We start from the raw sequence: 25,817 nt of genomic DNA, 5'->3' as shown, positions 1-25,817 counted from the left end.
GACCCCTGCTATGCCAGACGTTACCCTTCTAGTTGCCAGAAGTCTGGGGGAGCTGGGGAGGGGGCCTGGGGAGAAGGCCAGAGCAGCTGGGAGCACTCAATGGGGCTCATGTAGCAGCTGTTGGATTGGCCAAAAAGATCATCTGGCTTTTCCGCAACATCACATGGAAAAATCCGAGCGAACTTTTGGGCCAACCCAATGTTTATCAGCTACTATGGAAGAATTTTGTGTTATTAACTAGTAAGAGATAAAACACCAACCCTGTGTTTGGGACCTTAGAATAGGGGTTGGCAGACTTTTCTGTACAGAGCAAGATAGGAAGTATTTTGGCTTCTGTAAGGTCATATGGTTTCTGTCATAACTACTCAGCGCTACCACCGTAGTGCAATAATCAGCCGCAGATAACAAATACATGAGTAAGTGTCTGGGCATGTTCCAGTATAACTACAGAAACAAGTGGCAGCCCAGACAGAGCTTACAGTATGTGGTTGGCGACCCCTGCCTTACAACAATGGCAGAGCTCACCATCCTATGGAGCAATCAAATCTCCAACCTCAACCTCATGAGCACAGTCTTACCAAATGATGTAACCAAGTCACTGATGATTCGTACCCGTGCTCTTGATCTTTACAGACCTCCAAGGGACTGAGTCAAAGTCAGCCATCCAAGCACCGCAACGCAAATGAAGATACTCACCCAGAAAAATCTGTAGTGAGAATTCCGTAGTGGAAGATGTAGATTCGACTGATGTGGCAGATTGTAAGGTAGCCCATCGCTACAAAAAAGGAGTATCTGCAACCAAAAACACCGAGGATCAGATCATTGTGCATGCACTCAGTCGACTTTCTCTTCTTTCTCTCCCTCACCCCCCACATGCGATTGGCCACAAAGTCCTATCCGGCCCACCTCCCTCCCCAGCACATCCCTGCTCCTCACTTGCACACCCATGGCTCTCAGCCCTTCATCTTTTCTCATCTGGGCCACTGCAGCCGTTCTCAACTCAGGCAGCAAGACGGAATCACTGGGGAGTAACTGGCCCCACCCCCGGATATTCTGATTTCATTGATAAGGGTGCATCTGGCAGGTGTCAGCTCCAACATGCAGCCAGCGCTGCGAACCGCGGACCTGTAAGGTCCTGCACTCAGATCCTCCTCTTCCCAAACCATCCTGTTTACACAACGATCTTCCTAAAATACAAATCGTCCTATTGCCAACCACTCCCTTCCTGAAACACTTTGTTCCCTTGGCTTCCATGCTCCTTGTTTCCTTCCCAGCTCTCTGGTTCTTCCCAGGCTCTTGCTCAGCGAATCTTCCTCCCCTCTACTCCTTAGGTCTCAGCAGTCCCAGTGCTCCGCTCAGGACCCTCCCTGCTGATGCCCGAGGCTCTAATTTCCACTTTCTCCTGTTCACTCCCCGGCCTCCTTCAGAGGATCATCCTATAGCATAAACCAGCAAGGTACACACACACACACACACACACACACACACACACACATGCCATTAAAAACATTCATCAACTTGAACATAAAAAGATATGTGATAATCTGATTAACCACCGTCTCCCTTACAAGCCTGAAAGTCCCATGAAAGTAAGGATGGTCATGTGTGTTTCATTCACCACTAGCTGCTACTGTTGCCAGTGTTGAATGAACACACAATAAATGAATGTCTTTTGACTTAAAAGTCGCAGGGGTCAATCCCTGATTCGGGAAGATCCCACATGCCACTGGACAACTAAGCCCAAGCACCACAACTACTGAAGCCCACGTGCCCTAGAGCACATGCTCCATAGCAAGAGAAGCCAAATGTACCACAACTAGAGAGCAGCCCTCACTGTCTGCAACGAGAGAAAGCCTGGGCACAGCAACAAAGACCCAGCACAGCCATAGATAAATAAATAGAGCCGTTTAAAAAAAAAAAATTCTCGCTCATCCACCCCATCCCTACTCCCTACTGTCTAATCACATCAAAACTCCTGAATACAGCATTCAAGGTGCTTCACATGCTAAGCTCTACCTTAGCAGTTCCGAACTTTCTGGATCATGTTCCATGTCCATCATATGCTAAACCACACCAGACTGCTCCCTTCCCACAATTAAATCCTGAATTTTCAGGCCAGATTTCTTTCTCCTTCCTCTGCCTGCAACTCTTTGCTCCCTCCTATGGTCTGTCTGGACACAAATTATCTGATATGGCTGAGTTCTAATGTTACCTAGCATAGTCTTGCTCCATCCACCCCACCCCAACTCCTAACACAATTCACTACTCAACTGCCTGTGTTTCCCCAGTGCCACATGCTAACATGTATCATCATAACATTAAAATTACACGTCTGTATCTGTTTCCCCAATTCACTGTGACCTTGAGCACCCAAACTCTTGGCCGCCAAGTAGTTCACTTAACTACTAGTTGAAATGAACTAAGCTGAGAACATTAAACACCTTGGAAGAAAAGTTATGACCAATCTAGACAGCATATTAAAAAGCAGAGACATTACTTTGCTGATAAAGATCAATACAGTCAAAGCTATGGTTTTTGCCGTAGTCATGCATGGATGTGAGAGCTAGACCATAAAGAAAGCTGAATGCCGAAGAATTGATGCTTTTGAACTGTGGTGTTGAAGAAGACTCTTGAGAGTCCCTTGGACTGCAAAGAGATCCAACCAGTCAATCCTAAAGGAAATCAGTCCTGAATATTCATTGGAAGGACTGATGTTGAAGCTGAAACTCCAATACTTTGGCCACCTGATGCGAAGAACTGACTCACTGAAAAAGACCCTCATGCTGGGAAAGATTGAAGGCAGGAGGAGAAGGGGATGACAGAGGATGAGATGGTTGGATGGCATCATCAACTCGCTGGACATAAGTCTGAGCAAGCTCTGGAAGTTGGTGATGGACAGGGAAGCCCGGCGTGCTGCAGTCCATGGGGTCACGAAGAGTCAGGCATGACTGAGCGACTGAACAGAACTGAACTGAATGGTTTAGGAGCCCATCAAAAACAGACATAAATTCACAAGGATGATTTTCAAGCAAATGTAATAAAACTGGGGAGATGTATATTCTAATACCGAATGATGTTGAAATTCACAAATTCACATTAAAATAACTCATGAAGCCTGGATCAACCTCAGGAATAGTAAAGAAGGGATAATAAACATTCATTTGGTAGCAAGGGAAAGCAGGATGCTGAGCCAGATACAGTAAAGCATTCCACGACTTTAGCTCTCCTCATTATTTGCAAGCAAAGATGTTACCACACAGAAATGATTTTTCCCTCCCTTGGGTTCAACCGTAACCCTTTCCAGACCAAGGAGATGGTGCACAAAGCAAATGTTTAAGAAAAAACTCCCTTATGAGCTGAAGCACTAGAATGGAGTTAGACCTTTTCCCTCCAGTATCTGTTCCCCTTCCCAAGCCAGTTCACAAGGGTCAAGGCAGTAACAGAAAGAAGATTCGAGAGACTTTTCCAGAATCCTTTCAAATCAAAAGGAGCTACACCCATGCCTTCCCAGGACCCCTCACCCAGAGAGAAAACCAAGTTCAATTCAATTATTATAATACAACCCACCTACCAAGGGTGGGGCCAAGTACTGAGTCCCCAAACAATAGAGTAATACATTTATTTCCCCTGAGAAGTCTGAATTCAGGAGCAGCAGACAGAGCATGTATTCTGGGCACAGACCAACATGAGTTCAAATCCGAGCACTGGCCAAACTCATCTGCAGGTGTGAGAAGTCAGGCTAGTCGTTATTTTAGGAAGGAAGGGTGTGGTAGAGATTGGAACATGAGTGACGGTAACACAATCCTCACTGACCTTCGTGGCAGTTGCAGGGGCGTATTCACTTTGTGAAAACTCACTGAACTGCAGAGATATTTGTACACCTGAGGCTTTCCAGGTGGAAAGAATCCGCCTGCCAACGCAGGAGACACAAGCCATGCGGGTTTGATCCCTGGGTTGGAAAGATACCCTGGAGTAGGAAATGGCAACCAACTCCAGTATTCTTGCCTGGGAAATTTCATGGACAGAGAAGCCTGGAGGGCTACCAAGGAGCCAGACACGACTGAATGACTGAGCACGTATACCCATTCACCTCTCTGAACTTTCATCAGATTTCATCTCAGGGGGAAAAAAAAAATCTATATCCTATAGAGTTGTCCTAGAAAGAATGTATTTGCCATAATGATAGGAAATAGTAAATGTAACTGTATATTGATGTACTCAATAAGAGTTTATGTATCAAAATAATGAAACATATTTAAGAGAGCTTGGCCTCAAAAGTTGGTAACTGCATCGCCAAGTTCCCACATGAGGCCTTCCATCCCAGGAGGTACTGTATTCTGTTCCAGTGGGTTCATATAAGGTAAGCGAACACCCGTGATTTTTGCCCAACAGAGTGGCCTGGGAAGGAAACAGAATCGGTACTCCACAAACTCTCTGGATAAATCCTAAATAACAGGCAGCTCTACAGTGGGTTAGGTCCGCATGGCAGCAAGTACCAGTCTTTCCCCTCCTCTTCCCAGCTGTGCGTAGAACACAACTCATAACTCAGGGGAAGGCAGAGGAAAACAATTCACAAAGAACCCAGCAATCTTGAAGCGAACTTAAGCTCAAACCATCCCCTGGTGGCTCAGTAGTAAAGAATCCTCCTGCCAATGCAGGAGATGTGGGTTCAATCCCTAGATTGGGAAAAACCCCTGGAGTAGGAAATGGCAACCCACTCCAGTGTTCTTGCTGGGAAGTTCCATGGACAGAGGAGCCAGGCAGGCTACGGTCCATGAGGTCGCAAAGAATCGGACAAGACTCAGCAACTAAACAACAAACACCACGACAAACCCCACATTGCACAGGCGGGAAGCCCGACATGCAAAGAAGCCGCCTGGCTTTTCCAACCTCATGCTGCTGGAAACAGCCAGGTTTCCTGACTGACTCCTGCCTACTGTTCTTTCCCAGCAGCAAGAGGAAACAACTCCCCTCCACGGGGAAATGTAAACCACTCCTGCCTTCAGCAGTACTGGTAACCACACATGCACAGAAGGAGGAGACGAACTTGTTCTGGCTTTTTTTTCTCTCCAGTCTTATGACACGGCCCTCTGCCACCACAACGTTATCGTGAAGAAACAGTCGGAGCCTGCCTGTGAAGGGATCTCCCTACCAAGGCTGGAGGATCCCACTTCTGGCTGGAGACTAACACAGCAAGCCTGGAAATACAGCTGGACCCTCTGAAAGGTGGACCCCACCTCACCAGCGTCACACAGATGCAGGGAGAGCTGACAAATTACAGTTTGTGAGGTAGCTGGAAACCTGCTTTAGAGATGCGACACTTTTATTCATCATTTAATAGCTTCCAGTGTCAAGTGGAGGAAAAGCCACACATTTTTACCTCCCACTGAAAAAAGGCATTTTGTCATAACATGAAGCATTTCCCAAATCCATTCTTAACAAATTACAGAAATACAGATTTCCTATTTCCCTTCTGAAGGAATGACTCTATCTCCTTTAAGGAAGACACTTAGCAGAGAGATGACTAGAATTCAAATTTCCCAAGTTCATTTGAATACAAAGTTCAATGACTATCCAAGTTAAAAGCAGGCAAAAATAATATCCCTTGCAAACCAGAAATTTATTGGAAGTAATTACAAGACGATACACTAAAAAAATTAAATTCCAATGCTTTTAAGAAAGAAAACTACTGTGCTAATAGTCTTAATCAAAGAGTTTTCCGAGGTTGAAATAAGGCGTCTGCTTTCCCAGAGAAGTCATCAAAAAGGAAGCCAACGAAGGGTGAATGTCTTTTCAAGTATATTCAGTCATTCATTCCATAAATATTTACTGAGTCTTGACTTGTGCCAGGTATTGTTCTAGGCTCTGAGGCTACAAAAGTGAAGAGAAAAGTCTTTGTTTTCACAGAGCTCACATTCCAGTGTTACTGAGAGGGTGAATTAATTCTGAGGTTTCAGAAAAACCACAGGAATCAGAGACAGTGCAAGACAGCCACTCCAGGTATTTTCCTGGATTGTCCAAGCATGCAGCCTTCAAGGTAAAATTAAATTACTTCTTCACTTTGAAGTCAAAATATAGTAAAGAATATTTCTTCCTTTTTTAACACTTCTTTGGGCATATTTAAAGTATCCAAAGTTTTGACACATGTCACACTCAGAAAATCAGAGCCAAGTTCAAGATAACAGACATATTCATCACCCCTCCCCAGGCTGCTTCACACCTTTTGTGATCCCTTTCACATCTCCCTGACCCATCTCACTGCCAGTTACCCCAATCTGATTTCTGTCACTACAGATTAGTTTGCTTTTTTGAGAACAGAATTCATGAGATCTCCTTCATCCAGCACATTGATGTTGAGATTCATCCATGGCATTCTGTGTAGCAATCATTCATTCCTTTTCATGACTGAGTAGTATTCCATAATGTGACCACTTTCCAGGTTGGTGCCATGACAAATGAGGCTGCCTAATTCTGATAAACTCTCTTTCCCCTGAGTCCCAGTTTGCATCACAGTTTGCATCATCTCCGAAGACCCCCAGCATTTAAGGTTTTCCATCCCTCCCTTCAGATACCCCAGAGAACTTAGGATATACCACACGTGGCAAATGGAGAAGGCATCCCTTCATCCTGGAAACAGATTTTAAAGATCATGAAAAACCTCACCTTGGGTTGTTCATCCTCAGGGTCTTACCTGTGAATATTGGATATGCTCGCAGTGACCATGATTCCATAGCATATTAACACCAGCACAAAAAGATGCACAGAATACCTGCAGGATATCGTGGGGAGAAAGGGAGGACACCGAATGTATTTCATATTATCATACCTCTTGGCGGTCTCCACCTCCACTCCCACCAAAAAGCAAGTGATCAGTCAACTCGTGTTTATTTAAGAGAAAATAAATCAAGTATTTTCATTCTATGCAAGTAAGATACCTTGATAAGACACTAGGAAGTCATGACAAAGACCTCCAACTGCAGAGAAGAGAGTTCTTTCTAACTTCAAAGTATCAAGACCAAAACTGAGCTGCCCCAGACACCATCACTTTGACTAGGGGGTGATTCAAAACACTCATCATCCTTTCTCAAATTTTCATTGGAGGAAGAGGAGCCATAAACTACTACTCTGAACAAATTCCCTCAAGTTGGACTTCTAGAAATGTTCATTCCTAGAACTTCTTTCCTAAGAAGTGTCCCTCCCAGGGAACCTGTCCAGCTTACCCAGTAGAGAAAAGGCTTTCCCTGCTAAAGAAAGACACATTCCCATAGACGGGCCCTAAAACTATTCTTCTACTCTAAGTGCAGAATTAATGCCAGCATCTCTAGCAGTGATACAAGAAAAACACCAATAGCTATGACACTTAGGACAAGTTCCTTGCTGGGAAAATTTAACCTTAGAGCATTCCATTTACATGACCCTGGGTGAGATCAGCAGAAGTCTAATTTTAAGAAAAACTCACTGAATTAACTTCTATTAGAGTCAATTTATTGGTTTCAGTTTCTGGAGATTCCTGCAATATCCCCATTATTTTACAATAATAGTAAATGTCATATTTTTTTCTTCCTTAGTGTCTGGGAAATGCCAAGAGTATCTCCACAAAAACACTCAAATGATAAACATTTAGAATGTAGGAGGTTCATACTCACCAGCCAAAACAAAAGATGACAAAATAGATGCCAAAAATGGTGGCAAACGCATGCCGGACATCAGGACTGGTTTTACCAGGACTCAAGTAGAGGCGGAACCAGAAAGCAGCAAACAACGCAAAGAGCTGGCAGGCCACAAAATTCACCTATAAGGGGGAAAACGAGAATCAGAACCTTTACTGTTTGGCCTGTGTGTGAATTTTCCTTCCCTCCTTCTTTCAGATTCTACATCAAGATGCCTCTCAGACTTAGATGTTTTGCTCAGTAGAGCATTTGTTTGGAGAAGGTTAAAAAATAACCATATCCTCATATGATAGAAGAAGTGATAAACCCAAAAGTTTCTTCTCCAATCCTTTGAGATGAGGCAAAGTTGCTTTCCCACCGACAAACTGGAGATTTTTTTTTACCGGAAAGAGCCTTAGTTGACTGTGAGGTCACTTTGCTGAGCGTCTTCCCTTACCCCCAGCCCTTAGCATTATCCTAAGATAAAGAACATATTCTTTTTGAGAGGCAGATGAATCAAATCCTTGAGGCTTCCCTCACTGTGAAGTGAAGTGAAAGTCGCTCAGTTGTGTCCAACTCTTTGCAACCCCATGGACTACACAGGCCATGGAATTCTCCAGGCCAGAATACTAGAGTGGGTAGCCTTTCCCTTCCCCAGATCTTCCCAACCCAGGGATCGAACCCAGGTCTCCTGGATTGCAGGCGGATTCTTTACCAGTTGAGCCATAAGGGAAGCCCAAGAATACTGGAGTGGGTAGCCTATCCTTTCTTCAGCGGATCTTCCTGACGCAGGAATCAAACCAGGGTCTCCTGCATTGCAGGCAGATTCTTTACCAATTGAACTATCAAGGGAAGCCCTTTCTCTCACTGATACCTAAGAAATCAAATGCTTCTCCAAAACAATCATCAGCTGGTTTTGGGGGGCTTTTTTTAAGTTATTTTTTAATATGGACCATTTTTTTAAGTCTTTATTGAACTTATGATAATACTGCTTCTGCTTTATGTTTTGGTTTTTTGGCCCTGAGGTATGTGGGATCTTAGCTCCCCAACCAGGGATCAAACCTGCAACTCGCTGCAGGGAGTGAAGTCTTAACCAGAGAAGTCCCTCATCAGCTGTTTTTTGACTCTAATTTTTCTCATTTTAAATTAACAACAAATAAGAGCATTGCCCAAATCCAAGGGGGGTACCCCAAAGACCCTCAGAAAAAGAGACAGCCCTGCATTAAACTTTTAATATCAAAACTATCTAGTTATGCAAAATAGGTACTATATTTCCTTAGAAAAATCTCAATGACCTCTCTCTCAAAAATATTTTACCTGAAAGAAGCTATAAAATATTTATAATTTCCTGATATCCTTAGGTATGCAGAGTACATCATGAGAAACGCTGGGCTGGATGAAGCACAAGCTGCAATCAAGATTGCCAGGAAAAATATCAATAACCTCAGATATGCAGATGACACCACCGTTATGGCAGAAAGTGAAGAAGAACTAAAGAGCCTCTTGATGAAAGTGAAAGGGGAGAGTGAAAAAGTTGGCTTAAAGCTCAATATTCAGAAAACTAAGATCGTGGCACCCAGTCCCATCACTTCATGGCAAATAGATGGGGAAACAGTGGAAACAGTGAGAGACTTTATTTTGGGGGGCTCCAAAATCACTGCAGATGATGACTGCAGCCATGAAATTAAAAGACGCTTACTCCTTGGAAGGAAAGTTATGACCAACCTAGACAGCATATTAAAAAGCAGAGACATTACTTTGCCAACAAAGGTCCGTCCAGTCAAAGCTATGGTTTTTCCAGTAGTCATGTACGGATGTGAGAGTTGGACTATGAAGAAAGCTGAGTGCTGAAGAATTGATGCTTTTGAACTGTGGTACTGAAGAAGACTCTTGAGAATCCCTTGGACTGCAAGGAGATCCAACCAGTCCATCCTAAAGGAGATCAGTTCTGAATATTCATTGGAAGGACTGATGCTGAAATTCCAATACTTTGGCCACCTGATTCGAAGAACTGACTCATTGGAAAAGACCCTGATGCTGGGAAAGACTGAAGGCAGGAGGAGAAGGGGACGACAGAGGATGAGATGGTTGGATGGCATCACCAACTCAATGGACAGGAGTTTGAGTAAACTCCAGGAGTTGGTAATGGACAGGGAGGCCTGGCGTGCTGTGGTCCATGGGGTCGCAAAGAGTCGGACACAACTGAGCAACTAAACTAAACTGAACTGATACCCTTAGGAAAGAGCAAGGGACTTAACACAAAATATATTGAAAGGTTTAACCATTAACTTAACCCTAGAAAAGTAATTTAGCCTTTTCAGAGTATTCAGAATGAAAACTGCAGTATCAGTTTGCTTTTAGAAGGGATCAAGGATATAGTATCTGAATAAATCCTCAACTTCAGCCTTGACAGTTTTTCATGGTACAAAAAAACTGTGGCTGTTAGTGAAATTCATCAGGGTTATTATGCTCCATGGTAGGGCTGGAGGTAGGCGACATCAGCTCTACTCCAGCTTAACTGTTTTTGTAATAAAAGAAAACAAGAATGGTCCTTATAATTCATAGGAAATACTCTTAGAGAATTTTATTTTGAAGAATTGACTGTGCTGATTTTCTCCTCCATTTGGAGATCGCTCTCCACAAGTCTTTCCAAAAACATGTTCCCACTACCGTCCCACCCGCACTCTCTACCTTGAAAGAGAGAGATGAGGTGAAGTTTGATCCTCTCTTGTGTGATCTGGTCGTATCTCTTTATAGACTAAATGTACAGCCAGCAACTCACACATAGGGACTTCTGGGCAGTCCAGTGTTAAGATTTCACCTTCCAATGCAGGGGGTGCGGGTTTGCTCCCTGGTCAGAGAGCTAAGACATGCCTCAGGGCCAAAAACCCAAAATATAAAACAGAAGCAATATTATAACAAATTCAATAAAGACTTTAAAAAATGGTCCACATCAAAAAAAAAAATCTTTAAAGAAAAAAACCTCATGCACACACAAGTAGAAAAATAACTGTCTCAGAAAAGTTCTGAATATAAAGGAACTAGCAACTAGAAAGTCAAAGTTACGATCATCTGTAGGTGGTCAATCACATGTTCCTTCCTTTTCTTAGTCCACGGACCAGCCCACAGTGGAACGTAGTGACTCAGAAGTGCAAACAAGGAGAAATCTGCTCCATTCTTTCTGGCTGGCCAGTAATCACTGAGCATCCCTGGCCATGAGGAGTGATTCAGAAAAGCTACCCACTCCAGTATTCTGGCCCAGAGAATTCCACGGACCGTATAGTCCGTGGGGTCGCAGAGACTCGGACACGACTGAGTGACTTTCACTCACACTCCGGGGCTAGAACAGCAGTTCTCACAAGTATGGCTTCAGCCCAGCAGCCTCACCTGTGTTAGAAGCACACACTCTCGGGCCCCACCCCTGGCCTATTAGCTTTGTCCAGGGTGGGCCCAGCAATCTGCATTTATCACACCCCTCGAGAGACTGCACACCCAAGCTTGAGAGCCACTGGGCTAGAGGAGAAAGAAGGCATGATCTCTGCCTGCAGGAGCTTATAGTCTACCTGGCAACAGAACACAGATAATCCATAAGTAATTGTAAAATGACATTAACGCTGTGTGCCCTTTACACCCAAAGTAAATGAGAAGTTCACGGTTAAGGAGGGATGCGATTCAGATGGACAATCAGGAAATAAATGAAAATTGAGGAATGTTAGGAACATTTAAAAATACTGTTGCCTAGGCCCTATCCTCAAGGATTCTGATGTAACTGGCCTGGCAACAGGACTTTTCAAAGCATTCAGGTGATTCTTCTATGCAGGCAGGATGGATACAATTTGGTTTAGAACAATAGAGTCCTACAGAGGCACCCATTGTGAGCTGGACTTTTCCAGAATGAAAAACACAGGATAGGGAGGTTGAACTGTGCAAGTTATGGGCAAGGATGAAGTGAAATAGATTTAAGAGTGATCAAAGCCTGCATCCATCACTCAGCCAATCCCAAGTCTCCTGAGCTGGGTTGGTTGTCTTCAAGACCCCTCTAAACCTATCGTCAAGGAACAGCGGGCCTCACTTTGGGAAAATCACATCTGACTTTGTTACCCTAGGGATTGAAAAAGAGAAAAAGACGACTCACTTGGCCATGGGAGCAATCTGCTATTTTTTTATAATAGTCACCATAATATCATGTGTAACCAACAGAATGCCCTCGTTCTGCCACTAACAGGTCAACTGGGTGGACTTAGGTAATTCATGGGTTAATTTCACAAACATTTACTGATTGACTCCATACATAGGATACTGGGGACAGTGAGCAAGACATTGTCACTACCCTCAAGTCAAGAAGAGGAAACTTTCATGCTCTGGGTTTCAATTCCTTCTGAAGTGGTCTTCCATGACTAATGGATTCTGATTCCACATCTAACCAGAATCTTTTCCCTGAACTGTTGGTGCCCAAATGCAACACTTCACTATGGATTAAAAGTTTCCCCCCTGGACACAAACACAACCCACCCCTCCACCTTCTTCCCAGCAGTGAGTCTCTAGCCAACCCTCAGATGGCTAGCTGAGGGTTCCAGAGCGAACTATTCTAAGGCGAAACTGAAAACACACAATGGCAGCACTTAGTTCTAGCAGGAAGGTTCTAGCAGAATTGCTTTTCAATTACTAGAGGTACATTCTAAAAGGTACATGCTGAACCACAATTAGATACCACTCCACACCCATTAGGATGGTGATTATTTTAAAAACAAAATAATGAGCATTGGCAAGGATTTAGAGAAATTAGAACCCTTGTACACTGCCGGTGGGAATCGGAAATGGTACAGTTGCTATGGAAAACAGTATGGTGGTTCTTCAAAAAATTATAATACAGCAATTCCACTTTTGGGTGTATACCCAAAAGAACTGAAAGCAGGGTCCTGAAGAGATATCTGCCCACTAGGTTTAGAGCAGCATTATTCACAACAGTCAAAAGACAGAAACAACCCAAATGTTTATCAACAGATGAATGGATAAGCAAAATGTGGTATAAATACATACAATGGAATATTGTTCAACCTTGAAATGGGGGAAATTCTGACACATGCTACAACACAGATGAACCCTGATGATATTATCCTAGGTGAAATAATCCAGACACAGAAGGACAAATATCTGATTCCACTTATATAAGGTACCAGGCTTCCCTCATAGATCAGCGGGTAAAGAATCTACCTGCAATGCGTGAGACCTGGGTTTGATCCCTAGGTTGGGAAGATGCCCTGGAGAAGGGAAAGGCTACCGACTCCAGTATTCTGGCCTGGAGAATGCCATGGACTGTGTAGTCCATGGGGTCATCAAGAGTTGGACATGACTGAGCGACTTTCACTTCACTTCATATGAGGTACCTAGAAAAATAAAATTTATCAAGACTGAAAGCAGAGTGGTGCTTGCCAGGGACTGAGGGGTAGAGAGAATAGGATTATTACTGAATGGGTATGGAGTTTCAGTTTTACAAGATAAAGAGAGTTTTGGAGATAGATAATTTGGTAATAGTTGCATGACAAGAGTGAGTGTACTTACTGCCACTGAATTGTACTACATGCTTTAAAAGGGGAAACCCTGTGATCCTTTTAAAATCATTTAACAATATACTGTGGCTATTTGCCCATTTCAAAACATATTCTTCATAATAAAGAAATTTAACAATAAAATGGGAAACCTTGTATACTTTACTAGTTTTAAAAATATACACAGGCTGGAGCACGATATCCATTTCTTTGTGTTTCCCAGTTTATATCAATACTGGTACCTGTAGGAACTATGACCATCTCTGCAGCCAAGAGTAGCTACCTGACAACAATTCATATATGAACATTATTGGATCTTTGCTCCTTTCCTCTCTGAAGGGTTAACAAAACTGGACATTATATTTTACATATATATATGTTACATTTTAGAAATAAATCCACAAAGGGGTTTGACTTAATCTATGGGATCTACTTCCAAATAATCTCAAAGGGAGGGAGAGTGGAGTGAGTATAAGTCAGTGGCCCCCAACTCAGGATGGTGTGTCCCCAGGGGACACTTCCTGTTGTCATAACCAGAAAGTGGGGAGGGGTGTAGTGCTACCGGCATAGTAGGTGGAGGCCAGGGATCCTGCTAAATATCCTACAAGTCACAGGACAGCCTCCCATCCAAAGACTCTTCCAGTCTAAAATGTCAACAGCGCCAAGGTGAAGAACCCCTGATATTGATGAAACAAGGCTGGCCATGAGTTTAAAACCACTGAGGTGGCGTGTTAGGCACATGAAAAGTTTGCTCTACTGTTGTCTCCACATTCACCTTTATGTTTAACCTTTTTCATAATAAATATGTTTTTAAAATGACACAGCTCTGGGACTTCCCAGGTGATCCAGTGGCTAAAACGCTGTGCTCCCAGTGCAGGGGGTCTGGGTTCAACCCCTGGTCAGGGAGCTAGACCCCACATGCCACAATGAAGACCCTGTGTGTTGCAACCAAGATCCGTCACAGCCAAATAAATTAAAAAAATATTTAAAAAAATAACACAACTCTGGAAGACAAGTCACTGACCTGAGATAATAGAAATTTTAAACCCTAGTGATTCCAAGTAGTTGAAACGAAGGTTTCTTTATCCTCATCAGAGAAACAGCTAAGTTAGTGAGGAAATACATATTAATATAGGAACAAACCAAAACAGTAAAGGGATGATGCCTTCCTAAATAGGAAAAGAACCACCTTTTATGAAATGATCAAACTCCTGAAAGAAGAAAGCCAAAATTGTCACAAATACAAGAGAAAAGGATTCCCCTTCAATTATAATCAAATTAAGTACTTATCACCTCCCAGTCCCTGACCAGAAATAGAACCAGGGCTTCCTTCCCTGATGGCTCAGTGGTAAAGAATCCGCCTGCCAATGGAGACACGAGTTTGATCCTTGGGTTGGGAAGATCTCCTGGAATAGGAAATGGCAACCCACTCCAGTATTCTTGCCTGGAGAATTCCACGGACAAAGGAGCCTGGTGGGTTTGTGGGCTACAGTCCATGGGGTCACAAGAGTCAAACACGACTTAGAGACTCAACAACAGTCTACTGGGCTGCAAGACCTGGCTTCACCACTCACAGGTTGAAGAGTTACAAAGCTCATTTTGTCTTGGCTCCTAGTGCGTGTGGTAGAGGCAATAACAGTAGTACTAGGGACTTCCCCATTGGTCCAGTGGTTAAAACTCCAAGCTCCCAATGCAGGGTTCAATCCCTGGTCAGGGAACTAAGATCCCTCATGCCATGTGGTATGGACAAAAATTAAAAAAAAAAAGAATAGTGGTAGTCCTTCTCAAGTTGTTTTATGGACTAAAGAAGTTAATTTAGAAGATCACTCAAAACAGTCCTGGCACTGACAAGTACTTGCTCTTAATATTATTCTATATCCACTAAATTAACACAGGAGGAGAAGGAGGCAACAGAGAATGAGATGGTTGGATGGCATTACTGACTCAATAGACATGAGTTTGAGCAAACTCCAGGAGACAGTGAAGGACAGGGAAGCCTGGTGCCCTGCAGTCCATGGCATCACAAAGAGCTGGACACACCTTAGCGACTGAACAACAATGACAACACGCAAACTGTGTGTTCGATAAACTTAATACGCAGTCACCAGTTAAGTCACAGCACTTAACTGCTGTGTTGTTAAGAACTGGCTTCCCCAGTCTCCTCACTGTTGCCCTTGGACTGATTCCCTTTCCCACCCATCATTCAAGCAGCTGCCCAAGTCCTCCACATTCCTTTCTTCCCCAGGGACAGGCCATGCAGCCTAGGGTGAGAGAGGCAATCCCTGGGTTTTCCAGTTCCTGAGTAGAGTTTTCTAAACCTAAAGCAGAGATAAATCTGAAAGTCAAAACAGTCTCCAGAAACATAGGAAAGTTTTTCTTTTTCCTTTTTAATTCTGAAAGCTTATCTTCATAGCTCAAGAGCAAAAGTGAAGAATTTAAAGCATGGAGTTTCACCCTAATCCCAGAGGAGAGAAAAGCTCTTTAATGTATTTTCGGCACAAAAGTTGATAAAAGTGTTTGGCCAGCAGACTGAAGGAGAGATTCCATGGGGTAGAACTAGCACTTGGGGCTTCCCCAGTGGCTCAGCAGTAAAGAATCTGCCTGTAATGCAGGAGCTGCGGGTTCAATCCCTGGGTCAAGAAGATCCCATGGAGGAGGGCATGTCAACCCGCTCCAGTATTCTCGCCTGAAGAATCCCATGGGCAGAGGAGCCTGGTGGGCTACAGTCCACAGGGTGGCAAAGAGTTGGACACGACTGAAGTGACTTAGCACAGAACCACACAGGACCAGCACTTAAGACACCGGGACAAAAGGGTAAAAGGAAAGATGCTCAGACCATTAAGTGGATGGGATGCCTAGAAAAGTCTAGAGGAAGGATGCAGGTATCACAGTAGAGGAGATGGTTGCCTGGCTTCTCAGAATGAAGCCGGGGGAGATGGCCAACTGTATAGAGAAGCACTCTAGAGGAACACAAAGATGGAGAGGCCAGCAAAGTCCCAATGGCACCGGGACCCGATGCCCACCAAGAGCACAAAAGTCTGCAACTCATTCCCAGGTGCTGCTGCTGCTGCTAAGTCGCTTCAGTAGTGTCCGACTGTGTGTGACCCCATAGACGGCAGCCCACCAGACTCCACCATCCCTGGGAGTCTCCAGGCAAGAACACTGGAGGGGGTTGCCATTTCCTTCTCCAATGCATGAAAGTGAAAAGTGAAAGTGAAGTCGCTCAATCGTGTCCGACTTCTAGCGACCCCATGGACTAGAGCTGACCAGGCTCCTCCATCCATGGGATTTTTCCAAGTAGGAGTACTGGAGTGGGGTGCCATTGCCTTCTCTGATTCCCAGGTGCAGAGGGAGACAAACCTTCACAGCCTTAAACAGGAGGTGAGCTGCCTAAAACTGGCAATTCAGCTTGAAAACTAAATTAAGTTTAATAGGGGAAAATGTTTAAAGTTCTATTTTTTTTGCATTGTCTGTGGCTGTAAATCTTTTTTTATATATATTTTGCTTTATATTGGAATATAGATGATTAACAATGTTTTGATAATTTCAGGTAAATAGCAAAGGGACTCAACTATACATCATAAACATGTATCCATTCTCCCCCAAACTCCCCTCCTAGCCAGTCTGTGTGACTGTACATTTTAAAACCACAATTTCCTATTAGAAATGTGCACCAAATTTTTAATACACATACACAAAAAAAAACCTCAATATTATTTCTAATGGCAAAAAGAAGCAAACTAAAAGTTCAACAATTAGTAAAGACATTGGTTAACACGTGAAAAAAAGGATGCACCTGGCACTATAATCCTTTCAAAAGGAATATGGTAGATAGTATTTACTACGAGTAACACTTTTGACCAATTCCTGGAAATTTATTCATTGGAATGATAAAAAGCTTAATGCCAAACAAAAGTCAAGATATTATTTACAAGACAAAATGAAGCAAAATCTACCTACATATAGGATAATAGAGGGACAGTAATTGATGGTAAACCTGTTCAGTATAACAGTATTAAAAATGGGCCTTACAAAGCACCTATAATAAAATGAAAAACATTTGCTATAACTAATAAAAAGCAGAAGATAAAACTATATAGATATGTACAACTATATTTTAAAACATAGTAGCATGTGAAAAGGCAAAGACATGTAAAATTGAATATGGCTCTTTTATCAGGATGGCAGGAATCTTGGCAAGTTCTTTGTAAATTTTTTTCCAATTTATAATTGCAATTTCCATATGGAATTTCTCATACACACGCCCCACACACAATCAGGGCATTTAAGAAACTCCTAACAATTCTTATTTAATTCTACTTACTCTATCCTCAGGGCTACATTTATTAGCACTTACTATATAAATCAAGTTTAGGGAGGAATTAGGCATAAACAGGCGTTAACTTGAAAAAAGCTTCATCTTAAAGAAAAATGTGCTTTTTACAGGCAGCAAAATGTCAGGAGTTAACCATGTAGATGGGCAAAGAAGATGAAAATAGGTAGTTTTACTTTTAATAAACCCTTCCCTGGTGGTTTCAGACACAAAAGAATCTGCCCGCAATGCAAGAGACACAGGTTAGATCCCTGGGTTGGGAAGATCCCCTGGAGAAGGGGATGGCAACCCACTCCAGTATTCTTGCCTGGGAAAGCCCATGGACAGAGTAGCCTGGCGGGCTACAGTCCGTGGGGTAGCAAACAGTCAGACACGACCAAGCAACTAACACTTTCACACTTTCATATTTAAAAGGAAGATGTGCCAAGTTTTTTTCTACTGATGCCCTCCCTCTAGAGCAGGAAAGCAAGCTGCATTTCCATTCATGGTGTCCAACAACACGCCCTTCACAATGAAAGGATTGCCCAGGCCCTTCTGCAGAAGGAAATGGTATAACACAGCTGTTTTGATCAAACACAACTCGGATTCAGCAAGAGCTCAATTTCCACCACTTTCGCAAGATTTCAAAGTCACGGCAAGGAGATAAAACATGTGCCCAGGGAGGTGGGAGGGAGTTCCAACAAGGAGGGGACATAGGTACATCTATGGCTGATTCATGTACGGCAGAAACTAACACAATATTGTAAAGCAATTATCCTCCCATTAAAAACAAACAAAAAAACAAAAAATATGTGCCCAAGGGTCTGACTTATTTCACCACAGGCCCATCACTCAGTGCTTAGTCGCTCAGTCGTGTCCGACTCTTTGCAACTCCATGGACTGTAGCCCACCAGGCTCCTCTGTCCATGGGGATTCTCCAGGCAAGAATACTGGAGTGGGTTGCATGTCTTCCTCCAGGGGATCTTCCCAGCCCAGGGATGGAACCAGGGTCTCCTGCACTGCAGGCGGGTTCTTTACCATCTGAGCCGCAGGGAAGCCCAGTCACAGTGAGCTGTAATCTTCCAATGGAAGTTTTCGATCTTTCTGCTCTCATGTGCTGCTTGAAAGGCATTTCTTGGGGATTTATGTTCAAAAAAAAAAAAACCAAACTTTGCCAGGAGCGCAAAACATTGCCTGCCTCCTAATGAAGAGATGCAAGCTGGCTATTTTTAACAAACAGCAAATATTAACAATCCAAAATTATTTCCCTACCACAGTGATTTACCGGCGGCTCACCAATGAGACAAAGGCAGCTGTTCAGGCCTGGAATGTTTTTCTCAGCAGCGCTGCCTTATATGCCCCAAGACGAAACCAACCTAATTAAACAATTCCTTATTTAAAGGCAAGCCGTCCCTCTTTTACAAACAGTGCTCTTTTGCATTGCCTCCTACAAACGAATGTGGCTGGGGAAGAGAACAAAAAATGCAATTCCTTTCTGTACCACAAAACAAAAAGTGGCTGTACCATACTCTTTAGCTACTTTGCACTTTCAAAGACATCCTTGTCATATTTTAATTCCAAGCTCCTTGGGAGGTCAGCAAGAAAAGCCTTCAAATCTGTGATAAGCCATTTTCCAAGCTTGTAGGTAAGCAAACAGTACTTAAAAGTGATAATCAACGTGCAAATTTATAACCAAACTCCTAACTGATATTCCATCTCATTGTAACAATCAACACTTATTTTTTTGACTGCTTACCAAGTGTCAGGCACAGTGATAAACTTTATATAGATGAAGTCCTTTCAGCTTCACGACTTTATGAAGTAGCTTACTCCCACTTTACACAGGAGGAAAAGAAAAAACAAAGGCTGAATTCACAAAGCCAGTGAGCAACAGAGCCAGAGTTTAAAGCCTAGCCTGAGTCCCTACTGAAGATATTGTATCACTTCCTTCACCTTCAAATAGTCTGCCCAGAAACACTATCACTCCGGGGAGAATTTAGTAGCTGCCTGTATTAGTTTGGTCGGGCTGCCATGTCAAAGTATCACAGACAGGAGGGCTTCAACAACAGAACTTTGTTGCCTCACAATTCTGGAGGCCCCGAGTTCAAGATGGCAGCAGGGTTGGTTTCTCCTTAGGCCTCTCTCCTTGGCTTGTAGACGGCCAACATCTCCCTCCCAGAGGGTCTTCCCAAATTTCCTCCTTTTTATAAGGACATCGTCATTGGATTAGGACCCAAAAGAAAGACCTCATTTCACTCAGCGACCTCTTGAAAGATACTATCTCCAAATACAGTCACGTTCTAAGATACCGGAGGAGGTTTTTTGTTGTTCAGTCACTCAGTCGTGTCTGAATCTTTGCAACCCCCACAGACTGCAACACGCCAGAGTTCCCTGTCCTTCACCACCTCCCGGAGTTTGCTCAAACTCACCTCCATTGAGTCAGTGATGCCATCCAACCATCGGGGAGTTAGGACTTCAGAACTGGGTTTTGCAGGAACATAATTTGGCCTGTAACACTTCCCAATAAAGAACCCTCGACTCAAAGACAAGGAATGAAACAGACCTCATTTTCCTGGAGCCTGCAGGTGGGAAGTTGGCAACACCCAACCCAATCTGTGAGGGATGCCGTGAGGCTCAGCATAAGCTGGGGCCCCTTCCTTGCCTGGAGGTGCCTCTCAGCCCACTGCAAACAGCTACTGAGAGGCTTCCCAGCAGTGCCCTGGCCTCCCTGCTCCTACTTAGGTCAAAAGCTCATTAGCCTACAAAGGGTTTACACTTGTCGAGAAAGTTCATGATCCCTCAGCCTTTTGTTTCAAACACACACGTGTAAGTAATAACAGTCAGCACTGATTGAGCGTGTATGTGTACTGAGCAAGACAAATACTGGCTGTTTTTCTAAATGTATGTGCTCAGTCTCTCAGTTGCCTCTGACTCTTTTGCAACCCCAAGGACCATAGCCTGCCAGGCTCCTCTGTCCCTGGAATTTCCCAGGCAAGAACACTGGAGCAGGTTACCATTTCCTTCTCCAGGGGATCTTCCTGATTCAGGGTTTGAACCCTCATCTCCTGCATCGGCAAGGAGATTCTTTACCACTTCACATCTATCTCCTCACTGAATCTTCCCAACAACCCTCAAGGACTATTGAGGAAACTAAGATGTAAAGTAAATGGCCCCCAAACACTCAGCTGCAGGGCAGCTCCAGGAATTAAAGCGAGATGCTTAGTCATTGCCTGTGGTTGTCTCCCAAGGCCTCAGGCTTGTCCAGGGGGAGGCTTTAATTAAGCTGTTCGAAGTCATTTCCAACTCTTCAAATTGTGCAAACTTTCTCTCTGAGCTTTTAAAATTTTTTTTTTAATATGGACTATTTTTAACTTTTTTTATTGAATTTGTTACAATATAGTTCTGTTTTATGTTTTGGTTTTTTGGCCCTAAGGCATGTGGGATCTCAGCTCTCCAACCAGGGATTAAACCCACACCCTCTGCATCGGAAGGCAAAGTCTTAACCACTGGACCATCAGGGAAGTCCCCTTCTCTGACTTTTTATACTCACTTAACAAGCCTCTCTCCACTAGTTCAGAGTAAGTCATCCAGTCCTTCTGGAATGAGATAATCCTCCCTGATGGCTCAGCAGTAAAGAATCCACCTGCAATGCAGGAGACGCAGGTTCGATCCCTGATCCAGGAAGATCCTCTGGAGAAAGAAATGGCCACCCACTCCAGTATAGTTGCCCGGGAAATCCCATCGACAGATGAGCTGGACAGGATACAGTCCATAGGGTTGCAGAAGAGTCGGACACAACTTAGCAACTAAACACCTTTTCAGAACAGAATCCTATATACTTGTTTAGAGTTTAAATGGTACATGAAGACTCATGGCTGACCTTATTCTGTAAATATCATACCATGAATTTATTATAATTTACAATGAAAACCCTTTAGAAACTGACTCCAGTGTCTACAAAAGGGGGAAAATACTTAAGCCGTCTGTTTAGCCATGGCAAAGAAAAACCTTAATATAGGTGGGTAGTATCTTTTAAGGATATCCCTTTAGCTTGCCTCCCACCCCATAAACCATATCCTTATAATCACTGGCCAAGTAGACAGGGAAGACTGGATAGAATTCAGGAGGAATATTTGAGGAATCCTGGAAAACCTTGTCCATAAGCATGCTGGCACCTACCTCTCTGGAGATACCATTTCCCCATTACAATTAATTTCATTGTTAGTCAGTTAATAATAGCTAGTATTTAGAGTAGTCTTCGCTGGTGGCTCAGACGGTAGAGAGTCCACCTGCAGTGCGGGAGACCTGGGTTCAATCCCAGGGTTGGGAAGATCCCCCAGAGAAGGGAAAGGCAACCCACTCTGGTATTCTGGCCTGGAGAACTCCACAGAGAAGCCTGTTGGGCTACAATCCATGGGATCACAAAGAGTTGGACCTGACTGAGTGACTAACACTATCAGTATTTAGAGTGCTAACTATTGGGATGGCCAAAAGCTTCATTTGGTTTTTTCCATCACATCTTACAGAAAAAGCCAGATGAACTTTTGACCAACCCCATATATTCTAGCACTGCTCTAATCCTTCTGCCTGTAAGTCACAGAGAGGTTACAAAGGTTTCCTAAGTATCACACACCTAGTAAGTGGCAATATGGGAATTTAAAGTTGGGGATACAGGGTTCAGAGTCCATCTGCTCAGCCCCCCAGAATGATTCATTTAGTTCAATTTTCTCATGTAATTCCAAGATCTCATTTTTCAGATAAGAAAAGCGGAGCCCAGAGATGGCCAATCACTCAGCCAGGTTCACCGTCACCAAGCAATAGACCACCCTGACTCCAGTCCAGCGCACCCTCCGGAAATTCCCCACCAGCCTTGGGTGTAGGGGCTTCCCTGGTGGCTTGGTGGTACAGAATCCGCTTGCAACACAAAAGATGCAGGAGACGCAGGTTTGATCTCTGGGTCAGGAATATGCCCTGGAGGAGGGCATGGCAACCCACTCCAGTATTCCTGCCTGGAGAATCCCATGGACAGAGGAGCCTGGTGGGCTACATTCCACAGGATCACAAAGAGTCGGACACGAATGAAGAGAATGATCACGCACATGCACACTTGGGTGTGGGGGGGAAATAAAGCAAGGTGCAGGGAATCCGCTAGACCCATCTAGAAATAAGTTCTCACTGAAGACCCCTGAACTGCCAAAGGGAAGAGGGGACACCAGCTGCTGAAGGCAACACCACTGAACACACAATGCAATCTCTGCAGACAACTTTATGATATTTTTAATTGAGATACAATTAACATATAACATTATATTAGTTTCAGGTGTACAATGTATGTCAGTAGCTCAGTCGTGTCCAACTCTTTGTGACCCCATGGGCTTCAGCCCACCAGGTTCCTCTGTCCATGGGCTTCTCTAGGCAAGAATACTGAAGTAGACTGCCATTTCCTTCTGCAGGGAATCTTCCTGACCCAGGAATCGAACCTGCATCTCTTCCGTCTCCTTCATTGGCAGGCGGGCTCTTTATCAGCTAAGCCACTAAGACTCCCTTACAGGTGTACAGCATAATGATTCAGTATTTGCATATATTGTAAAATGATCAACAGAGTAAGTCTAGTTGATATCCATCACCATACAGTTACAACTTTTTTTTTCTTGTAATGAAAAATTTCAAGATCTATCCTGTAGTTACTGTATAAGACAGGGAACAATATTCAATATCCTGTAATAATCTATAATGGAAAAATAATCTGAAAATATGTATATATACATACATGTGTGTGTGTGTGTGTGTGTGTGTGTGTGTATCATGAAGTGAAGTATGAAGTGTTAGTCGGTCAGTCATGTCTGACTCTTTGTGACCCCATGGACTGGTACCTGCCAGGATCCTCTGTCCATGGAATTCTCCAGGCAAGAATACTGGAGTGAGTTGTCATTCCCTTCTCCAGAGGACCTCCCCAACCCAGGGATCTAACCAGGGTCTCCTTCACTGCAGGCAGATTCTTTACCATCTGAGCCACCAGGGAAGCCTATATGTATCTCATAACTATTCTCAACTAGACATTTTCTTATAAAATTAATAAACGTTCATTTGAACAACTGAACAATACAGAGAAATGCAAGGAAAAAGCTCAGTTTCCCCATCGCCAAAACCTTCCATACACCATTCTTCTTAGCAACTACAATACATGTTTAAATACTTTTTTCTATATTTACAAAAATATACCCATATACGTGGTTTCTCCTTTTAATATAATCATGGTATAAAAATCACCTATAGCTCAATTTTTCACTTAAAATATGACAGACATCTTCCCAAGTCTGCTCACACTGAGCTAAGTTATACTGTTTAACACTGCATGATATTCCAAAACATTGTGTTGGAGGAGAGGGGAACACTCCCCACTTCGTAGATTTCCATAAGGAAGAATAATCTCCACTCCCTTCCCTAGGAGGGAAAATATAAAAGGAGAATTTCCACCTTCTCTCCACTGTGACTCTGCACTTCCTCCTCTCCAGGGAGGGAGGAAGTGACTAGCCCAACTGGTGAATCTGAGAGGAGACACTGGGCATGCTGGACTCACTCGGGGACTGCGGTCTTTGATGGCCAGTCTGCGCTTAGACAAGGACCTTCTCTGATCTGTGCTCCCTCCCCTGCTGTCCTTCCCGCATCACTACCAGTGCAGTTCAGTCACGTCCGACTCTTTGCCACTCCATGAACCGCAGCACGCCAGGCCTCCCTGTCCATCACCAACTCCCGGAGTTTACTCAAACTCATGTCCATCGAGTCGGTGATGCCATCCAGCCATCTCATCCTCTGTCGTCCCCTTCTCCTCCTGCCCCTAATCCCTCCCAGCATCAGTCTTTTCCAATGAGTCAACTCTTTGTATGAGGTGGCCAAAGTATTGGAGTTTCAGCTTCAGCATCAGTCCTTCACTACCAGTAGTTGAGGGCATAAGTCCATCTCATTCAAGATAAGAATTCAAATAAGAAACACAGTCAGCTTTATCATTAATAAAGACAATATTTTGATCTCCCTCTGTCCCTTGGGTCTTATTTCCTAACTGGTTCCATAACTAGAAGGAGAGGGCTTCCCAGGTGGCTCAGTGGTTTAAAAAAAAAAAAAAATCTGCCTGCAATGCAGGCAATGCAAGAGATTCAGGTTGGATCTCTGGGTTGGGAAGATCCTCTGGAGGAGGAAACACAATCAATCCACTCCAGTATTCATGCCTGAAGAACCCCATGGACAGAGGAGTCTGGAGGGCTATGCTGCATAGAGTCGCAAAGAATCAGACACAACTGAACAACTGAACATGTGCATGCATGCATGCTAGCTAGGGGAGGAGTTGTTGCTTAGTTTCCCCAAACTCCAATATTTGGTATGCAGCATAATTTATGCCAGCATTTTCCAGCTGCCAAGTGGTTTCCGGTTTAGGGTCATTACAGATAGCATGATAAAAAAAAAAAAAAAAAAATCCTTGTTCATGCATCCTTATGTACTGGTGATTTTATGTCTACAAGATAAATCCCTAGGAGTTCAGTCAAAAGAAATGTTTATTTAAAATTTTAAATAAAAATTCGAAGCAATTTTTTACTTCCACCCTCCCCACCAGTTACATATGAATATATGTCCTTACCCCTCACACTTGGATGCTATGAATCTGTTCAATTTTTCCAATCAGGTAAAGAACTAGTGGTATATTCATTTCAATTTGCATTTTCCTGACTACTGATTGAGCATCTTTTCATTTATTATTGGCCTTTGGCCAATGAATTTATTAGCCACAAGACTCCTTTTCATTACTGTAAAAAGAGTGTCATGCAGATGAGTTAAAGCATTCAGATTTGATCAATAAGACACTGTCCCTTGGAATCTGTGGGGATTGGTTCTAGGACCCCAACAGATACCAAAATCTGTGGATGCTCAAGTCTCTTATAGAAAATAGCCAAGTACTGCCAGTCCTCCTTATTCTCAGTTTCTGTCCGTGGATTCAACAAACTGCAGATCTGTAGACAATGCAGCAGACTGTAATGAAAGCTAGTGGTGTAAAGAGTTAAGACCACAGGCTCTGGAGCCAGACTGCTGAGACTTGAATCCCACCCTAACTCACCCCATAGCTGTACAACTTTGGCTAGTGATCTAACCTCTACCCCCAATTCTTCTGTAAAATGGGGATAATAATATAGCTACCCTCAGAGAATTAATACTTAATATTAACTGAGCCATAGATTTAATGACCTAATACTTGTAAAGTGATTAGCATGGTGCCTGTCCAGCATGAAATACTGAGTGTGTGCTAAATGGCACCTC

At 43.4% G+C, this 25,817-nt stretch overlaps 1 protein-coding gene across 5 annotated transcripts in view; it reads right to left on the bottom strand.

The window, feature by feature from the left end:
* The window catches only part of MBOAT1 (membrane bound O-acyltransferase domain containing 1), a 120,334-nt gene that overhangs the window by 54,476 nt on the left and 40,041 nt on the right, over positions 1-25,817 (bottom strand). For all 5 annotated transcript variants that reach the window (XR_009693636.1, XR_009693637.1, XR_009693638.1 and 2 more), the window contains exons 2-4: positions 7,647-7,792; positions 6,692-6,769; positions 697-792 (exon numbers count right to left, since the gene is read on the bottom strand). Coding sequence is in view for 2 of the 5 variants with exons in the window: in XM_061147527.1 (XP_061003510.1) it covers positions 697-792; positions 6,692-6,769; positions 7,647-7,792 (320 nt within the window). In the remaining 3 variants the exon portion in view is untranslated. The remainder of the gene's footprint in view (positions 1-696; positions 793-6,691; positions 6,770-7,646; positions 7,793-25,817) is intronic.

Source organism: Dama dama, chromosome 7 (assembly GCF_033118175.1).
Source record: "Dama dama isolate Ldn47 chromosome 7, ASM3311817v1, whole genome shotgun sequence".
Taxonomy (NCBI): Eukaryota; Metazoa; Chordata; class Mammalia; order Artiodactyla; family Cervidae; genus Dama; species Dama dama.
This window is presented reverse-complemented; position numbering and strand designations above follow the sequence as displayed.